The sequence below is a fragment of the Typopeltis vanoorti genome, chromosome 5 (genome assembly GCF_054136105.1).
Source record: "Typopeltis vanoorti isolate ZY-2024b chromosome 5, IOZ_Tvanoo_1.0, whole genome shotgun sequence".
NCBI lineage: Eukaryota > Metazoa > Arthropoda > Arachnida > Uropygi > Thelyphonidae > Typopeltis > Typopeltis vanoorti.
The window spans coordinates 35,428,147-35,446,982 of NC_143553.1; the positions used below are offsets into that span (position 1 = coordinate 35,428,147).

General features: G+C 35.5%; 1 protein-coding gene across 1 annotated transcript in view; it reads right to left on the reverse strand.

Annotated features, from left to right (window-relative positions):
* Nucleotides 1-371: 371 nt before the first annotated feature.
* LOC150106315 (DNA polymerase lambda-like) overlaps nucleotides 372-18,836 on the reverse strand; it is a 152,742-nt gene continuing 134,277 nt past the window's right edge. Inside the window, exons 8-9 of the mRNA XM_090392354.1 lie at nucleotides 14,218-14,379; nucleotides 372-625 (exon numbers count right to left, since the gene is read on the reverse strand). Coding sequence (XP_090248480.1) covers nucleotides 518-625; nucleotides 14,218-14,379 — 270 coding nt within the window. The 3' untranslated portion in view covers nucleotides 372-517. The remainder of the gene's footprint in view (nucleotides 626-14,217; nucleotides 14,380-18,836) is intronic.

Genomic DNA, 18,836 nt, shown 5'->3' on the forward strand with positions numbered 1-18,836 from the left:
GCACACACACACACACACACACACACACACACACACACACACACACACACACACACAATATATATATATATATATCAGGTTTATATGAAATGTAATTATTATCAACATGTAATTTTAATTATTAAAAAACTGGTAGGTGATAGGGCAACAAAGAGGATGTCCCATTTGAATTCTAGAACATCAAAATCATTCGAACTCACCTACTTTTCATTTAAGATAATAAAAAATTTTCATTTTGTCGCTCACTATATTTAAATAAAATTAATAAAAAATATATTAAGGTAAAACATTTTGATAAAGAACAAAATTTACAACATCGATATGTAAGCATGGCCATTACAAAAACTCATACGACATTATATAAACATATATAAATGTCTATAATCATCTTTGTTTTCAACCTGTTTAAATTTAAATGTGTATAAAAGCAGTTAGTAAATATGAGGAATTACTTAGCTTAACAAAAAACTACCAATCATATTAAAATTTTTCAATTGAAAGAAACCAGAGATTTAAATCAATGATCTCTTTCTTCTGGAGGCCTATACTGCAACCCCAGATAATTAAATATTGATTCCTCTGTTGGGGTAGGCAAAGGATAACCACCATTAATCTTGTCCTGACCCTATTGGGAGAGAAGAAAGAAAAATATTTTGAATAAAAATAAAATCTGAAGACTGAGAAAATACTTCATATAAATTTCTTTATATAATGTTAACAAAATGGATTGCACTGGCAAGGAATAAATATCCAGGTTGTAAGGTAAATAATAAAGAAAAACAGATTTATATATCTGCATAAATCCACTTCACATTTTATCAAGGATAATAAGTATTACACAGACAATTCAATATAATAAATGTGTGGTCTTCTTGATTTAATCTTTAAAGGTATCTGTGGCATGTAAGAAATAGTCTGACCAGAGAGGGAATATGTGATTGTGTGAATTGTCTGAGTTGGAAGGATTATTAGGTTTGTGAATTTTAGATATTTCTGGTATATCTGTAGGGAAGGAACTGAAAGGGTTGTTATTTTAGTCAAGAAGATTATTACCTTTTTAGCAATCCTTTTAACATTTTTACTTAATGTTTTTTGGTTATATTCACCAGAGTTGAAGACTACAGTGGCAATTCCCTTTGAAGATACTTCAGGAGACAGAGTTAAATTAAACTCTCTGTCAATAAATTACACAATAACCACAAAGTATAAACAATAAATTACACAATAACCACAGTAATTAACTTTAATGAAATGAATATACATTCATCATGTACTTTCATTTCATTAACCATGCTACCAGCCAAGATGTGAAGGTTATCATGGATGTGAAGTGCATATTAAAATTGTAATACCATTGATATTATATTGAAATATATGATGGATATGAAGCATATGAGGATGCATATTTGATCCATAATGGCCGGTAAGGTGGTTGAAGTTAATTACTGTGGTTATCATGTAATTTATGGCTTTTTAATTTAAATTTCCAAGCTAATGATAATTTTGATATTATATATACATATTATATAGCCTGTGTAGCTCAGTGGATGTGGCGTTTGCACATCACACGCTTGGCTGCACGAAGGAAGACTTGGTTTCAAGTCTAGTTGGAGACTAGAGGAAATTTTTCTAAGCCTTTTTTCGACCGGTTCCCGAGTTAATCGATCTCTGGCACGGGCAAGCAGGTTTTTCCTCCTGGAAACTTGGGTTTTTTGTCCTGTAAACTCAAGAAAATCGACCGTAGAACCCACATTATTTCAGACATTAAATATATTGTGTTAGGGTTAGGGACCACGAGATGGCGGCACATTTGAGCCGTCTCTCTTCACTGTGTACCACTTAATTAGTGATAGCCTTGGGCCATCTATCTCTGATTGTACCAGTGGAGATTGAACTGCCCACTCAGTCTCCAAAAGTTAGATAGGGCTAAATAGCCTCGCCTATTCCCCGTATACGGGAATAAAAAGGCGTTAGCTGATTTTTTTTTTTTTTATATACATATTATATGGCATGTAAATAATCATATGAGGTCTCAGAAATAAACACCAACAAGTTGACCTAATCATCAAGGTATTGAAAAGGCTGGTTATGAATCATATCCAAGGATGGGTAGATACTACTAGAAACCTCTTTACAGGACAGCATAGTTTTGTTAAAGGCAGGTTCCGGTTTAGCAATCTGCTCGTTTTCTATGATAGAGTGAAAAACAGATCTTGCTCTATGATATAGTTAAAAAGTTAGATAATAATCCTCCTCTTAGATGCAGCACTTCCATATGTTACTTTCTGATACCTGTGAGTCAGCCACTCGCCTATCAATGTCACATGTTTAGGTTCCAAATGCATCCTTTCTTTGAGTTGTATAACAACTTCACATGGGACATCCTCTCAAATGCCTTGGCAAAATCCAGAAGTATCACGGTATACTTCTGGATTACAATACAGTCTTCAAATTTGAGGAACAGACAGAGGAGAGGAAATATGATAGAAACACACAAGTTAGTAGGGAGGAGATATCTTACAGTCTAGACATAAGTGAAATTTTGCATCTTACTGCTGGTAGAACTAGATCTCAGATCATCCCTGGAAGCTGGCGAGAGATATGGTTAGAAAGCATGTGCGATTGAGGTTCTTCTCACAGTGAGTGTATGGAACATAGTCATTGAAGATACACTCACAGCATGTTACAACAAGAAAAGATATGACAGATATTTAAGTATAAATGCCTACATGGGTCCTCCCTTGATGAGTCCTTTAACTCCTTGGAGGGGTATTCATAATAATAATAGTTGGGAGCTTGACTTCCACTGTGGCATGGACGCCTATGAAAATAAATCCAGCTTTGGATGTTCTAATCATATGGATGGTAGATGATTTTCATTGTGTAGTATGACATAACCATCCCTTTGCTAATTGGTGATGCCACTGACTCCTACCACTTCATTTGTGTCTAGAACTCGTTATTTTAAATACTTAAAAGTTCATTTGTGTATCACCTCTTAATTATTTATATGTCCTTCCCCATCCTTAAGGGTACAGCAATAAAGGGGTTCTGCAGGATAGCCACCAGACAGTGTACAAGACTGAACTTTATGGCAACACATTAGGAAGCTTCCCAATCAGCTAGTGCAAAATCCTGCTGCCCAATTGTGCCTGGAAGGCCATGTAGTGGTATATGGGGAGGCACTTCAATGCTATGTTATGGCTTGGAGAGTGGATGCTTTCTGTATTGCAACATGTCCAAGAGACTATCCACCCCTGCTTATTATGGTTAAAAAAAAAATGACAAAAAGAAACTCTTCTATTGCTTCACCAACACCAACTTGAATGATATGAACCTTCGCCTAGACATCCAAATCTGATTTCCTATTCCCAAATAAACCTCAAATTACTGCTAAAACAACCATGGTCCATCTTAACTGTCCAAACTACAAATTGATTCCTTCTGCCACACAAAGGTGGTATATGTGCTCTTGTGTAGCATGATACTTCCTGCCAAAGGATGCTGAATCTTGAATGTCCTCTTTTTTTTTTTTTTTCTTCTTCTTTTTCTAACCTCTGGGTGAAGGCTTCCTTGTCTCGTTACTCATCATTCAACTGCTGTTGCAACTGCTCCCCTGGTTTCCAGTTTCAGTGAACAGGCAGAAATTGATCAACAATTTACTTTATGTTGTTGTTGTAAGCAATGATCTAAGGCAAACTGTTCATCTACCAACCAGAATATCCAACAATCATTCTTTACTCATCCTCTAGATTTTTTCTTAACCAGTTCTCCTTTCAGGTACACTGTTGAGGACCTCTTCTCTTAGTAATTCGAAACATAATCACATCCACATTTCATCTCTAGTTGAATGCCCTCCCCTCAAGCATTCACCACCTCATATCCTTTGGCACCACAACAATGTCAAATGGGAAAATCTCCAAGTCTTTTACCTGCCTTTCCTGGTCAGATAATGGTCATGACTTCTTATCCCTTGTGGAGCTACTGCAGTTTCTGTTCATCTTTGTTATAAATGGACAGAAACAATTATTTTTTTAACATACTTTAAATAAATTAATTTTACCTGTATAATTTTTGTCAATGTATCTAAAACATCTTCAGTATAACTGGATAAAAAAAATGAAACAACATAATATACAATTAAAAGAAAGTCAGATCTGTAAAGGTAAGTACCTGTGCCATACCTATTGAACAACAAAATTAAATGATAACCACAGTAATACACTTAAATGAAAGTACAAATATTTCATACTGAAAATGACAGTACTGATCAGCCGGTGGAAACAACAAGCAAATCAACAAAGTACATACAACAATCAGTTTACCAATTAAAACGTTACCACATGCTAGAAATTAATATTGATAAATAATATTAAAACGTTTACATTACATAAAATGGAAATCTCCATTTTATGAGACAGACTTTTGAGAGAGAGAGAGAGAGAGAGAGAGAGAGACAATCATTCCAATTCAGGTTAGGATAATGTAAAAGGGCTTCAGAGCTTTTTTTGAAAAGGTGTTCATATTTAAAACTGCTTCTATGGAGAAGACAAGCTTCATCCCACAGGATACTGTGTTTAGTGTCAATACTATACTGTGTCAGACCAGACTGTTCAGGTTTCACGTATTCAATGTAGTACTGGTGTTCATTAATTCTTTTTCCACAGAATGGCTTATCTGCCTGAAGTATGCCAAATTACATTCACAAGGGATCTGGTAAATGCCAGCTAAAGATAGAGGCAACAGTCTGTCTTTTGTAGATGGTAACAGATGAGAAATTAATAGGAAAATATGTGGGATTAAGGTGATACTTCAAAATTCTACCAATTGGTTCAGAAATACCAGAAATATAAGAGATTGGAACCCTGAGGTCTGTTCGAAGAATCCTTAGGTGCTGGAATGTAGGAGTCAATTATCTGTTGGATTTCATGAGGGTTGCAACCATTTAATTCCATTAAAGAGTTCTGATAGTGAGAAGTTCATGTTGTAAGCTTGAGGTAGAGGAGCACACATTATTGCTCTATTCATTAATGACTTCATAACAACACTTTTTGGAAGGTGTGATGAGAAGACTTTTTGATGAATGTATCCACCAGTAAAAGGAGGTTCCATAAACACTGGTTGACAAAGTAACAGAGGCTATATGAGTAAGAGGAATGTCCATGAAAGCTGGCAGTTTATAGCTGATCACCTGGCATTGTTCTGCTTATCCAGCACTTGCATGGATGACTGGAGCAGGTCACTTCCAACTATATTCAGAACACTGTATTGCATGACTTGCAGCAGAGGAGTCTTGGGGATACTACAAAAATTTCTGGTCCTGATGTTAGAGCCACCTGTTGTTCTTGGGGTGATATGATTTTGGGTACCTATTCTTTATTGTCTCTACACTGTATGTTTCCTGCTATGGGACAAACAGCAGCCAAGTATAACACAATGTAGGCCCATGTTCAGCTGATTCCAAGGAACAGAGACAAATGTCTGCCATCAAACTATTGACTTATTGCCTTCACATCAGTGCCATCTTGGGTAGTGGAGAGGATTATCGGCAGTCAACTTCTTCTTCAGCACCTAGAGGACAGTCAAGTAGTTGGTGACCACCAATATGGATTTTGTCAATCAAGATCTACAGCAGATCTCTTTGTCTACATCACTCATTTGGATGTGTGTTGTGGAGGAGGGGGGGGGGGTTGGAGAAACCTATGCTGGTTAATAGGTTTGACTGGGTATGGCATCAAGGCTTCTCAGCAAATTGATATTCTGTGGTCTGCTTTTCGCCTTTTGTAACCAGTAGAGGTAGGTGTTCTTTGGGGCTCTGTTGTTTTTCCCACCTTTTTCCTCATATATAAAAATAACCACCTCTCAGTGACCTTGGACCCTGTCCATGATTTTTGCTGATGATGGATGGCATTCTTCACTCCTCCTCATACGATAAGCCTTTCAGTGCTCAGGCATGTCAAGTGTCAGGATCTTTCATAGCTTGTGTCCTACACTTGATCTCTACATCATCCTTCAATGCCTCCGAGAACAAAGTTATGTTTGTATCCATTTATCTTTGATAGCAATGTTAACACACACACACACACACACACACACACACACACACACACACACACACACACACACACACACACTCTCTCTCTCTCTCTTGCCCCCAGCCTTTCCCAGAATGGACACGTCACTTTTGTTGAATCCTTTGCTTCCAGAGAATTTGGCATCCTTTTTACTCAGGACATATCCTGGATCTGCCCACCCTTGGAGTACTTCTCTCACATTTGGGGGTGGTGCACCATTGCCACTCTGGGAGTTCTTGATGCTATCCAGGAGAGGACAGCTGATACCTCCCTCTCTCTCTCTCTCTCAAAGACTCTCTCTAGCCACAAAATCTCACAAATTAATTTAAGCAGTGTGTCTTTTCTATGTATATTTTTTCATGGGCACTGTTCAACAGAACTGGCATCCACCCACCATTCTTCTTCTCAAGCAATCCTTTCCACTAGACTTACAGCATTGTCAGCAGCTGTCTGTTATATATTTACAGTTGAACTACTGGTCACCAGACTTGTTACTCCCATTTTTCAGTCACAAACTTACCTGCAGCATACAACTTTTTTTATACTTTCATCACAATTCTCATTTCTCTGATACATTGCAGTATCTGTAAATGAAAAGTTCCAAATCCATTCAAATGTAATCTATCCTAATACAAATCATTTCTTATGTCAGCATCATTCCACATAATGATCATAATGAATACATTTTTGATGCACATTCCTATACTTTGTGTCATCTACCATCATGGTCGTATCTCTCAACTTTCTTTGGCAAAGCAATTTATCAAGTTAACACTCTTTCATTTGTCTTTTCACTTCCTAAATCAATTCATTCATGTCCTCTCTCTTTCATACCATACTTTCAAGTCCTAACTAATCATCTCTTGACATGTTCAACTTGCTGTCACTCTCTATGTCCTCATATTTTCAATTATAGTACATATTTTTATATCTAAAAAACATACTTTCATTAAAATCACTCCTGACCACAGAACTGTCATACCACAAAAGCATTATAGAGAAATTCTGTTCAAGTAAGCAGAATGTCAAATGAATGCAGAATGACATTTTTAGAAATTAGGGATAAATCAGAGATGCTTGAACTATGTTACAGTGATTCGAGTGATTTGGGACTGGATGATATATCACTACATATTTCGCAAAAATATGCCAGGAAGTTGACATCTGCCTTCACATATTTGTTTAATATGAGTCTTACACAGGGTCAAGTTCCAAAGGAGTGGAAGGAAAGCAAGTTTGTACCACTTCATAAAGGAGGTGACATAATTCAAGCATCAAATTATAGGCCAATCTGAGTGTCAGGTGTGGATAAAGTGTTGGAAAGGCTGATGAGAATTAAAATCCAAATTGGGTTCACAACAATGGTATTATCTTTGATGGACAGCATGGATTTGCTAAAGGGAGGTCATGTTTTAGTAATCTACTTACTTATTACAATAAGGTGACAGCAACATCAGACATGAGAGATGGATACACAGTAGTATACATAGAATTTGCAAAGCTTTTGATGGATTACTGCATGATAAGTTGATAGTCAAACTAGAATGGATGGGAGTGGATATTATACTAGTGCATTGGATTGGAGATGGGCTGTCAGATAGGTTCAACAAGTTGTGTATTGGGGGAGCAATATCTCAGAAGAGGAAAGTCACTAGTGGTGTTTCTCTGGGATCTGGTTTAGGGCCATTGCTGTTTAACCTGAATATTAATGATACGGGTAAAGATTTGAATGTGAATATACTGTTGTTTACAGATGATGCAAAGTTAGGATAAACTATAAGGAGTAGAGCAGATATTGGTGGCCCTGCAAGAAGACTTGAATAGACTGAGTGAATGGGTGCCGGAGAGGGAATGTAAGTTCAATGTTGCAAAATGTAAGGTTTTAAAATTTGGGAAACAAAGATTTGATGTAGAATTTAGGATTGGTGGGGATCTAATAATGGAGGTGGAGGAAATAAGAGATCTTGGTGTGATGGTGGATAAGAATCTTAAATTTAGAGAAGACATTGTTAAAATTGTCAGGGCAACACAACGAATTCTGGGAATGATGCAGAGGACACTGATTTGTAGAAGTGAAGAGATTCTGGTTCCATTGTATAAGGCGGAGATTAGGTCACATATGGCCTACTGTGCACAGATTTGGTTACCTGGTTTACAAAATTATGAAGAGATGTTGGAGAGGATCCAGAGGAGATTGACCAAAACAGTTTCTGATCTCTGGAATATTGAATATGATGAAAAGTTAAGATGATGCATGCAGAGTCTAGTGCAGTGGTTCTTAACCTTTTTTTTGCCATGCGCTCCCTTTCAACTATTTGTATGGCCTGGTTCCCCCTGCTCAGTTTTACACTAGGTTAATGACTCAGTAAGATAATTATAATATATTATTAGGCAAACCTAAATTACCATCCACATATTTGAATTGATAGTTAATTAAAAATTAATCACTTTGATGCAAGTTAATTTTTACTTAAAAAAAGATGTAAACTTACTGTATTTAATAAGCCATTCATTAATGGCTACCCTGAGCCTGATGAGATCCAGTTAATTTTTCAATATCAGGTTCAACGTTCAACAAACGAAGTCTCGAGTCTCCTCTTTCACTTATTTGAAATTTATTTCGCTGCTTAGCTAACAATTGCAACACCACGCTGAATCCTTTCTCGACCAAGTATGAAGAAAGAAAAGCAATAAACAGTAATTTTATTTCTTGTCAAAGCTGAGGATACTTGCATTGCATGTTTGGCCAAAATCTTTCATAGCCACACTGTTGAAATTGTACTTGAGTTTCAAAATCATTTTTAAGTCAAATTCTTCATTTGGATGAACAGAAGTGGCATCAGAAAGGAATGGATTTATAACCCAGTCGGTATTTTAAGCTCATTAAAGTCTTTGAATCTAATCATCAAGTCTCCTTGTTTTTATTATATTTGTAGACTGGGGAACTGTAGAAAATCTCGTCTTGCAATGCTCCTCTGCTTGTAGAATGTTAATTTGCTGATAAAAGCGTTTATAATTCTCTTTGCTTTAATAAGATTCATGTTACTTCCCTGCAATTTGATGTTAACCTCATTTAATTTGGCGAAAATATCAGAAAGATATGTGATATCAACCTTTTTTTTAGAACATTGCACAAGTTCTCATCACGTGATTTAAGAAATTCCAAAACAGTGGAAAGTGTCGCAAACAATTTCCATTTGAGAGCAATCTAACTTCAGTGTGAAGCAAAAGACTCTCAAATTCTTCTTCATTTTCATGGCAAAGTTTTCCTGAAAAATATGGGTATTCAATGACTTGGCTTTTATTTTATTCACTGCTTGAATAACATCATCCAAAGCCTAATGTAGTCTACCTCTAAGATGTTTTGCATCTAAGTGCTGTCTATGAAGAATGCAGTGAACTGTAAACATATTTGGAACTGCTTCTTTTTAAATGTGCTGTAAATCCATGGTGACGACCAGTTGTGAGCTATAAGGGGCTTGCGCGAGCCCTTTGTTAAATGTTTCTCAAATTTGAGAGCCCCTTGTTTAATAATCTTGTAGAACTAGAAAATACCACCATGGAATGTATACATGCTACTATAATTGCTACTTTAAATTCATATGGATTTTCTGAAAACTATATAAAAAATCATTTCATTGTATTTTGTTTTGATGGAGCTAGTGTAATGTTAGGAAACAAATCAGGTGTTGCAATCAAACTTCTACAAAAATTTCCCAACGTTGTGATTTGGCACTGCACTCATCGTTTACCCTTACCATTAGACGATTCCATAAAAAACATTAAAAAAATAAATCATTTTGAAATATTTATGGATAAATTATATGCTTTTTTATCATCAATCACCAAAAATTCAACGAGAATTAAATACAATTGCAAAAGACCTTGGGATTGAAATTTTAAAGATTGGCCGTGTGTTTGGACCACGATGGGCAGCTTGCAGTTTACGAACGGCTCTTGCTTTGTGGAGAAATTATCCAGCTTTATGCAAGCATTTTGCATCGAACGATAAATATAAGGGCTTTTTAAACCGACTTCTCAATGTAGAATTTTTAAAAGATCTAGCATTAATGATTGATATCCTACAGAAATTATTATATCTGTCAGAAGCCCTACAAAGTCGCAATATAAGTATTATAAGGGCTAAGTTAGGCTTTTTTTTTTTCCTTGACGATGCGAGCCCTTTGTTAAAATTTCCATAGCTCCCCACTGGTGACGACCAATCATTGCTGGTGCTCCATCAATTGCACATGCAATAATATTTCTAAAGGAATGTTTTTAGCATTAAAAAAGTCTTTAACAACCTTAAAAATTGTAGAACCTTTTGTGTCAATTTCGGTTGTTCAGCAAACAGAAACTCTTCCGTAATTTCTTCACTAGTATTTGTATAATGCACGTAGGCCATTAACAAAGCTTCATTGCCTCATTGAGTTGCAAAGAAAATTCTATGTTTTTTAAATCATCACAAAATTTTTTTTCCAATGTTCTTTGTCGTTTTGTCAATTCTTGTTGATACTGAACTAGTGCTGAGAGGAATTGACGATGTCATATTACTTTTACCTGGGCCAATCATTGTATCTAAAACTTTATTTATAGCCGGTAAGATGAGAGTTTCACCAATAGTATGTGACTTTCCACATTTGGCAATTAATTTTGAAAGTTTGTAAGACACAACAAGTCCCTTCTCTTGTTGGTTACTTTGTTTTGGAAAGAATCCTTTAAGCCCAGGAGGATTTTTAAACTTAGTCTTTAATTCGTGAAAGTAGTCAACATCCATTTTCGCTTTTTTGGATGCTTTGTTCTTAAATGCTCAATCATTCTTGAAGGCATCATTCCTTTGTTTGAGAAAGTGTTTTCACATATTGAGCACATTGGTAACTGCTCATTATTTATAGATGGAATAACTCCATATTTTAAATACTCACTTGAATATTGACGACACTTTCTTTTTTCACTCATTTTAATGGACTACAGTGCTACACAATATCAACAAAGTATGCAACATGATACTTCGGGCTAGAATTGAATCCACAAACCAGAATTGTTAGATAGGCATTAGGAAAAATAGCTTATAAAAATAATGAATTCTACTAAAAATAGCCCAATTTAATTATTTTCAATGTAGAAAATTCAGACTAAAAATTATCCCAATTTACTTACCTTTCAATGGTCAAAATTCTAAAAAATAAGCAGGGAATAAGTCTGAACAGTGTTGCCAGACATACAATATTCTGAACAGTATTGCCAAACATACAATATAAATAGGAATGCTAGATTAAATACGTACTTTTATCATTATTATTAGTAGTAGTAGTGTCCTATTCACTATCCCTACTTCTGGCCTCGAGAGCGCTTTCTTGTGTGCATCATCAAAGTCATCTACCCAAATAGTGTCATCTTATTTCCCATTATTTCAAGCAAAAATTACCAGTAATTTACAAGACTTGAGATACATAATGAACAATCCTTCACAAATTACTAATGAGAAGTGAAAACAAAGTGCAAAACAGACAGCAATGGTAGACCACTAGAGATAAAGCAACTATGAAGACGTGCATATGATTGGTGCGGTATTAACAAAAGATCACGCTACTAAATGACAAAGGCAAGCCGACAGTTGTTGAGTTGAAATGTTAATTGTCATCAACCGAATTCCATATTATCTGAAATTGCCATAACATTCTCTATATATTTCTTAGTTTTAACACGTTTACGATGGGGTGGTGTTTTGCCCATTTATAGTTCTGACGGAACTTCTCATTACTGGGCTAACTCACACAAAGTTTCAACCCACCTGATGAATTTTATTGCAGGTTGTTTGTTTGCTGCTTCTGCTTTTGTGATGTCTTAATGACATTGAAAATTTCAAAAATGGGATAATAGTTTTTAATTACATACTGTTAGTTAGTGCAACATATGGTTTCACTTGAGTTTATGTGGGAGGGGACATGTGATTCATTAGTTAGTGCCTTTTTATCCCGGTTGTCTCTAATTGCACTACTATTTGAGAAATATATTACACAGACTGCAAATGTCTCTGTACCTTATTTAGTGATACAATAAAACTACTTGCTTTTCTTGCATCTGCTGTATAGTGGCTGTTGGGGAGGGAGTGTTGTTTACTGTGGTGAGCGAGTTATTACTGCCCTCACGTGAATGTGTTTAAACTTTTTTTCGTGTGCAAGGTATATGCGAAACTTTAATTTCTTTTTTTGTAAAGTAAAATCAGGAGTGTGAGTTATATTCGAGTAAATACGGTAGCGCTTACTGTTCCCCTCAGCGCCCCCTAATGCTTACCGCCTTCCCCAGAGTTCACAGCGCCCCCAAGGGGATGCTACCACCCAGGTTAAGAAACACTGGTCTAATAGATAGGAGGAGGGGAGGAGTGATATGATAGAGATGTACAAGTTGGTAAGGGGGTTGTTATAGGATTAATTTTAAAGAGGGTTTTCATAAAATGGTGAGAGATTGGGGAAATCAAGAGTTCATCCCTGGAAATTGTATATGGAGGGTATGAACAAGGGAGTGAGAAGCAGGTTTTTTTGCATCAAGAGTTATGAACGATTGGAATGCACTGCCTGACAGCATGGTATGTGCAGAGAATTTGAATGTATTTAAGGCATAGTATGATGAGCTATGTGACCTCCTAGGTGAGCCTGTGACTCCACGGGGTCTTAGGATAATAATAAGTACTGTACAGGTTTGCAATTACTGCCGACTGAGATACTGTTATTAAGTTTTAGGACATACTGAAAAGGACTAAAATTGTTCTTATTCTTACAAGTACAGTTTAGACTCAATATTATCTGCACACAACTTTTCATGTTTCCACCATAATTCTCTCCCGCTGATTCATTCCTGTTGGTCATAGATCACAGTCTCTGTAATTGATCTATCTATCCAACAAGATGGTTAAAGTTAAAATATTTTTTGCTTATTAATATAAACAAAAACTTGATTTTATTAGGAGTTTTAGCATATGGTTTTGGGGAAGCTTTACTGTGGGCTCTTTAAAATAAGTTTTAAAAACTGGATTCAACAAAATATCCATGTTATTTAATTAAACTAATTTTCAGGTTCTCTCATTTTTAAAAGTTCCTTGCTGGATCACACACACCAGTAACCTCTTTCACTCTCTCTCAATATTATCAGAATTAACTTGTAATTTTTAAAAATATTCTAAATGGATATGTGATGATAACTAATTTAACTTTGCTATTGATCATCAGTTGTCAGACATCAGAGGCGTAGTGAGGCTATGGCCAATGTGGCTCCGGCCATAGGCGCAAAAATTGAGATTTTTAAAGTTTTTTTTTTTAGAATGGAGCACTTTCCTGTATTTTCCTTTCTACATTTTTTTCTCTAGACATAATATTAGAAGAGGAGAGGCATCATATCCATCTTACAGAAATTAGCATATCACTGCTGGTTGCTGACTTATGTTCATTGATAGATATGTGCCTGCTTCACCAGCATTATTTGATATGCCAACTGTAGATAAATATGCAGTCCTTTTGGTAAATTGCTTTCATGTTAAGTACAAATGAGCAGGTCACTGTTTCAGTAGGAAAGTAAAGTCACACATGCACACTCACCGGAAGCATCACCTTTTCTCCAAATTCTATATAATGAGGATAGCTTGGTAATATTCAATTTACTACAGTAGAACTTGGCTTGCTCAACTAACTGTTGACTAACTGAGTAGTCAACAGTCTGCCGAATATCTGCAATTACATCTATGATTCTATCTCAATTAGTTTACAAGAAAACTAAGAACTATGATGCATAGCAAGCAAGCAACACAGAGATGAGAACAAAATTACAACATCATGGGAAACACTCAACATATTAATGAATCACTGCATAGTGCAGTTCTCACTAGTAAAAGATCATACCTCAAGTTGCACAATTACAAAAACTGACAAAATGGACAAGTTTCAATAACCAAGCATTCCATGCAATGATAAACACTATGTAAGTGTCCATGATGGCATCAACATTAGTTATAATTGATCCCAAAATACTGAGATTTACACTATCCTAATCATATGATATTGGAATTTAAAAATGGGGCTCATAAAAAAGATTAGTCAATGTACGTGTATTTGAAAAAAATTCTCATAATCAAAGCATATTTACTAACCTTCCGCATTACACCAACATTTAGTGAATGCCGTGAAAGTGCCATTCCATTTTTCTTGGCAAGCAATCGCATGGAACGATTAAAATGAGCAGATCCAGTAAAAGAAAGCAGGGCACAAGCAAATTCATCATAAGGGACCACCATTATATCCACTCGCCGATGCTAGAAACAGTATCATATACTTTACTCAATATTTAGAGATAATGCAGCTAGAACATCTGAAAGGAAGTAAAAATTAAAAAAAAAAAAAAATCTCTCAGGAACTTACAAACTAAGAAGATTATATTATGCTTTCAAGAATCATAGTGATGATTCATAAGCCAAGTATTGTAGAGTCACTAACTAACATATTGTAGTTAGTGACTACAAGTATTGTAGAGTTACATAGAACAATGGGACATTGTGCACTTCAGCTGAAAAAGACCTGAGCTTGATTCTCATCATGATGAGAGGAATCTTTATGTGGGCATTTTCAATTGAAGGTGAGTTAGCTGATCCCATATGGAGATAGCAGGGCTTTTTCTGCCAGAAACTCGGTTTTTTTTTTTTATCACATACAGACAAATAAATCACCCAAGAGAATGCATGCAAATTACAGACAAAAAAATACTATTGGTAGTGGTAGTTGGTGATCAATGGAACTGTGTGTACAAATTATGTAACACTTTGGTGTGCTGCAAAGTAATCTGCATTTTATATATAACTTCATTTTTTTTTTTTTTTTATAAATTGGAATTTATTGAAAGTGAAATAATATTCAGTGTTATAATATATTGAGCATAACTGAGTGTTATCTTTCCCTTGTCAAGTATCATATTTCTCTAGAATAAGGCTTTCATTTCCAACTGATAATATAATTTTTCTTACTGAGCAAATAGTAAAATAAAAATATAACTTCTATTCTAGTTTTTTTATCAAAATTCACCCAATCAAGTAAATAAATAAATAAAAATGAAATAAATAAATTATATTTGTGTCAAATATATATATATATATATATATATATATATATAATATTCATCCAAGCTTGATTTGCTTCCTCAGCCTTAAATAAAAGGCTGGTCATATTCCACTAATCCGAGTCCTACCCAAGGGCCAAAGAGTTGTGGAAAATATGAATGCTGTTCCGAACAAAGTGGCCTTTTGCAGCTGCCCAGTTTTTAATCCATCTAACTTAAGTGCTTGTAGATGTTTTTTCAATGTTTTGGGGCTGGCACTAAAGCATCTATTATTATAAGAACAACTTTCATTTTCTTTTACCAAATTCATTCAACTTCGACTTGCAACTCATGATACTTTGTAATTTTTTCAGTTTCTTTTTTGTCGATTTGGCTATTTCCTGGTACTGACATTTCCATAAACTTAACACCCTTGTTTTCACTTTTTTCAACCACTGTTATAACTGGGTGTATTACATTCCAAGCTTTTGTCAGTCTGGATTTTGAAATCCCAGAGTATTTTAGCTTTTTCATTCTCAATCACTTTTTTGGTCAACTTTACGCTTCCAATAGTCTTTAGATACTTTAACCCATACTTTTTACATTTGTGTGACTCAATTTGTGTGACATATATGAGGGTGTGCTAAAAAGTTGTAATAATCAGGAATTGAGGTAGAAACATGTAACTTACACATTATTTTACATATTCCTCACTAAGTGTTTATACACTTGTTACAATGCTGTTGCATCATTTGCACTGCTTTGAGAAAAAAGTTTTTCCTTTGTTGCACAAACCAGTCCTCAGCTGCAGATATGACTTCATCATCTGTGGTAAATTTTGTTCCTTTCAAGTGTTTCTTTAAATTTGGGAATAGGAAGTTGTCAGATGGGGTCAGGTCTGATGAATAGGGTGGATGAGGCAGACAATGAAAGCCCAAGTTGTGTACTGTCTGTTGGGTTTCATGAGTAATGTGAACAAGTGTGATGTTCTGCAAAAGCAAAAAGCCTCTGCTCAGTTTCCCATGGCATTTTTCCTTCAGAGCTGTTTAAAAGCTGCTGCTGTAACAGTTCCATCTTTTTTGAGGTACTAAGTAAAGATTACACCATCCACATCCAAAATACAATGGCAAGAACCTTCCCTGCTGACTTTTGGGTTTGGAACTATTTTGGCTGTGCAGAACCTTTGTTCTCCACTCCATTGTTTGGTCTCTGGTCATAGTGATGATGCTGTGTTTCATCAACAGTCACAATGCAAGCCAAAAAATTTACACCTGATTTCTCGAAATGACCCCAAATCCCTTGAGATGACTGCACACTTTCTCTCTTTTGATCAGCATTCAAACATTTAGGGACCCACTTCAGTTCCTTCAGAGCTGTTTAATAAGCTGCTGCAACAGTTCCACCTTTTTTTTTTTGAGGTACTAAGTAAAGATTACACCATCCACATCCAAAATACAATGGCAAGAACCTTCCCTGCTGACTTTTGGGTTTGGAACTACTTTGGCTGTGCAGAACCTTGGTTCTCCACTCCATTGTTTGGTCTCTGGTCATAGTGGTGATGCCATGTTTCATCAACAGTCACAATGCAAGCCAAAAAATTTACATCTGATTTCTTAAATGACCCCAAATCCCTTGAGATGACTGCACACTTTCTCTCTTTTAATCAGCATTCAAACATTTAGGGACCAACTTTGCTGAGAGCTTCTGCATGTCCAGATGTTGGATAATGACCCCAGTTCATTCCCTGGATAGCCCCCGAGTCTTTGCAATGTTTTTGGCTGGTATTTGTCTATCATCAAGGATCGTGGCATGCACTGCATCAATGTTTTCAGGTGGGATTGCTGTGGAAGGTTTTCCTGACCTGGGGCATCTGTTGTCTCAAGATGCCCAGTTTTAAGCTTGGCTACTCATCTAGCAACTGTTGGATATGTTGGGGCACAGTAGTCTTACACAAAATTTGGTGCATCTCATTTGCAGACTTTTCTTACAGCATGAAAAACTTGATGGCATGTGCCTCTATGTCTTTGAACTTCTTCAAAACATCTGAAATGTCTCCTTATATATCTTAAAAGAAAAAGAACAAGCTGTTACAATTTAACGAAACATGGAGATTAAAGGGTTTGAGATATGTTCTTTCTTTTATGTCAGCTGCTTTAATATAATTTTTATTCTAGGTGTTTATCAGAACTTTTCAGTTTCCGTCATATATATATATATATACACACACCCTCTGTCCAAAAAGAAACTGAACTTTTGATAGAAAATAAAACACAGGCCAATTATAATTATTCAAATCATTTATTTCAATCAATATACTTTCCCTCAGCTTTGATACAGCATTTGACATGTGGTCAATTAATTCGTTAATGAGTTTTTTATATCAGTTTTTGGGATACTGTTGAGGGTCGTGGTTACTGCCACTTGAATGTTTTCAATGGCATCATATCGCTTTTCTTTCATCAGCATATGAAGTCGGGGGAAGAGAAAGAAGTCACAGGGTGCTAAATCAGGTGAATACAGTGAGTGATCTAACACACAAACTTGGTTTTTGCTCAAAAACAGTCTCACAATGTTCAAATAATGAGATGGTACATTATCGTGCAAAAGTGACCAGCTGCCTGCATCACAATATTCATGCCATACACGACAAATTCTTTTTGAAGCATATAATAGATTTAGTTTAATCCTTTATCCCAGTGAGAGCAAACAAAGTTTGCGCCTGAAAATATCTTCAGGACTAAATATAGTGTTGTACTATCTTATCCAGTAAGTAGTGCAACACCTTTTCAACATCTTTTTGAAGCATTTGATGTGTTTTGGTAAAACTTTTACCAAGTTTAACACAAAAGTTAATCACAGCTCTCTGTTTGAAACTCATTTTCCGACCGTTCGTTAAAACACACTGTCACTCTTGGCATTATAACTTGGCTTCCAATGAAACAAATGTCATAAACAGTTGACACAACACTAATGAAGGTTGCCGCTTTCGGCAACAAAAAACAGGTGACGCCACTAGTTTCTTCTTTTTAGAAAAGTTTGGTTTCTTTTTAGACAGAGGGTGTACTAGAAGAACAAGAAGTAAAAACTGACTAGTTTGGCAACACAAATAAATAATAAATTACACAATAACCACAGTAATTAACTTTAATGAAATGAAAGTACAGATATTTCGTACTGAAAATAACAGTACATCATCAGTGTGTAGAAACATGCAAATCAAAGGAACGGGAATACAAAGTACATACAGCAGTCACTGGTTTACCATTTGAAAACTGTTGCTGCATGCTAGAAATTAATAAATAATATTATTAAAAACTATTTTTGATGGTTGCATAAGATAAGAATCTCCCAAACTTTTGAGAGAGAAAGAGAGAATCATTCCGATTCAGATCTGGCTGATGTAAAAGTGCTTTGCAATCGAAAAGCTGTTCATATTTAAACCTGCATCTATGGAGAAGACAAGCTTCATCCCACTGGATATTGTGTTTAGTTTCAATACTTTCAAAAAATGTCATGATATGAAAGTTATTCCTATGTTTGTTTTAGAGAAACTATTTAGTCACCTGGAGCTAACGCAATTTATATTCGCGCAAGTTTTTCCTTGATATGGAACCAACTTCGAGTGACTAAAAAAGATTTAGCATCTAATATTCAGTCTATTTTAAATCTTGAAAAAAGAAT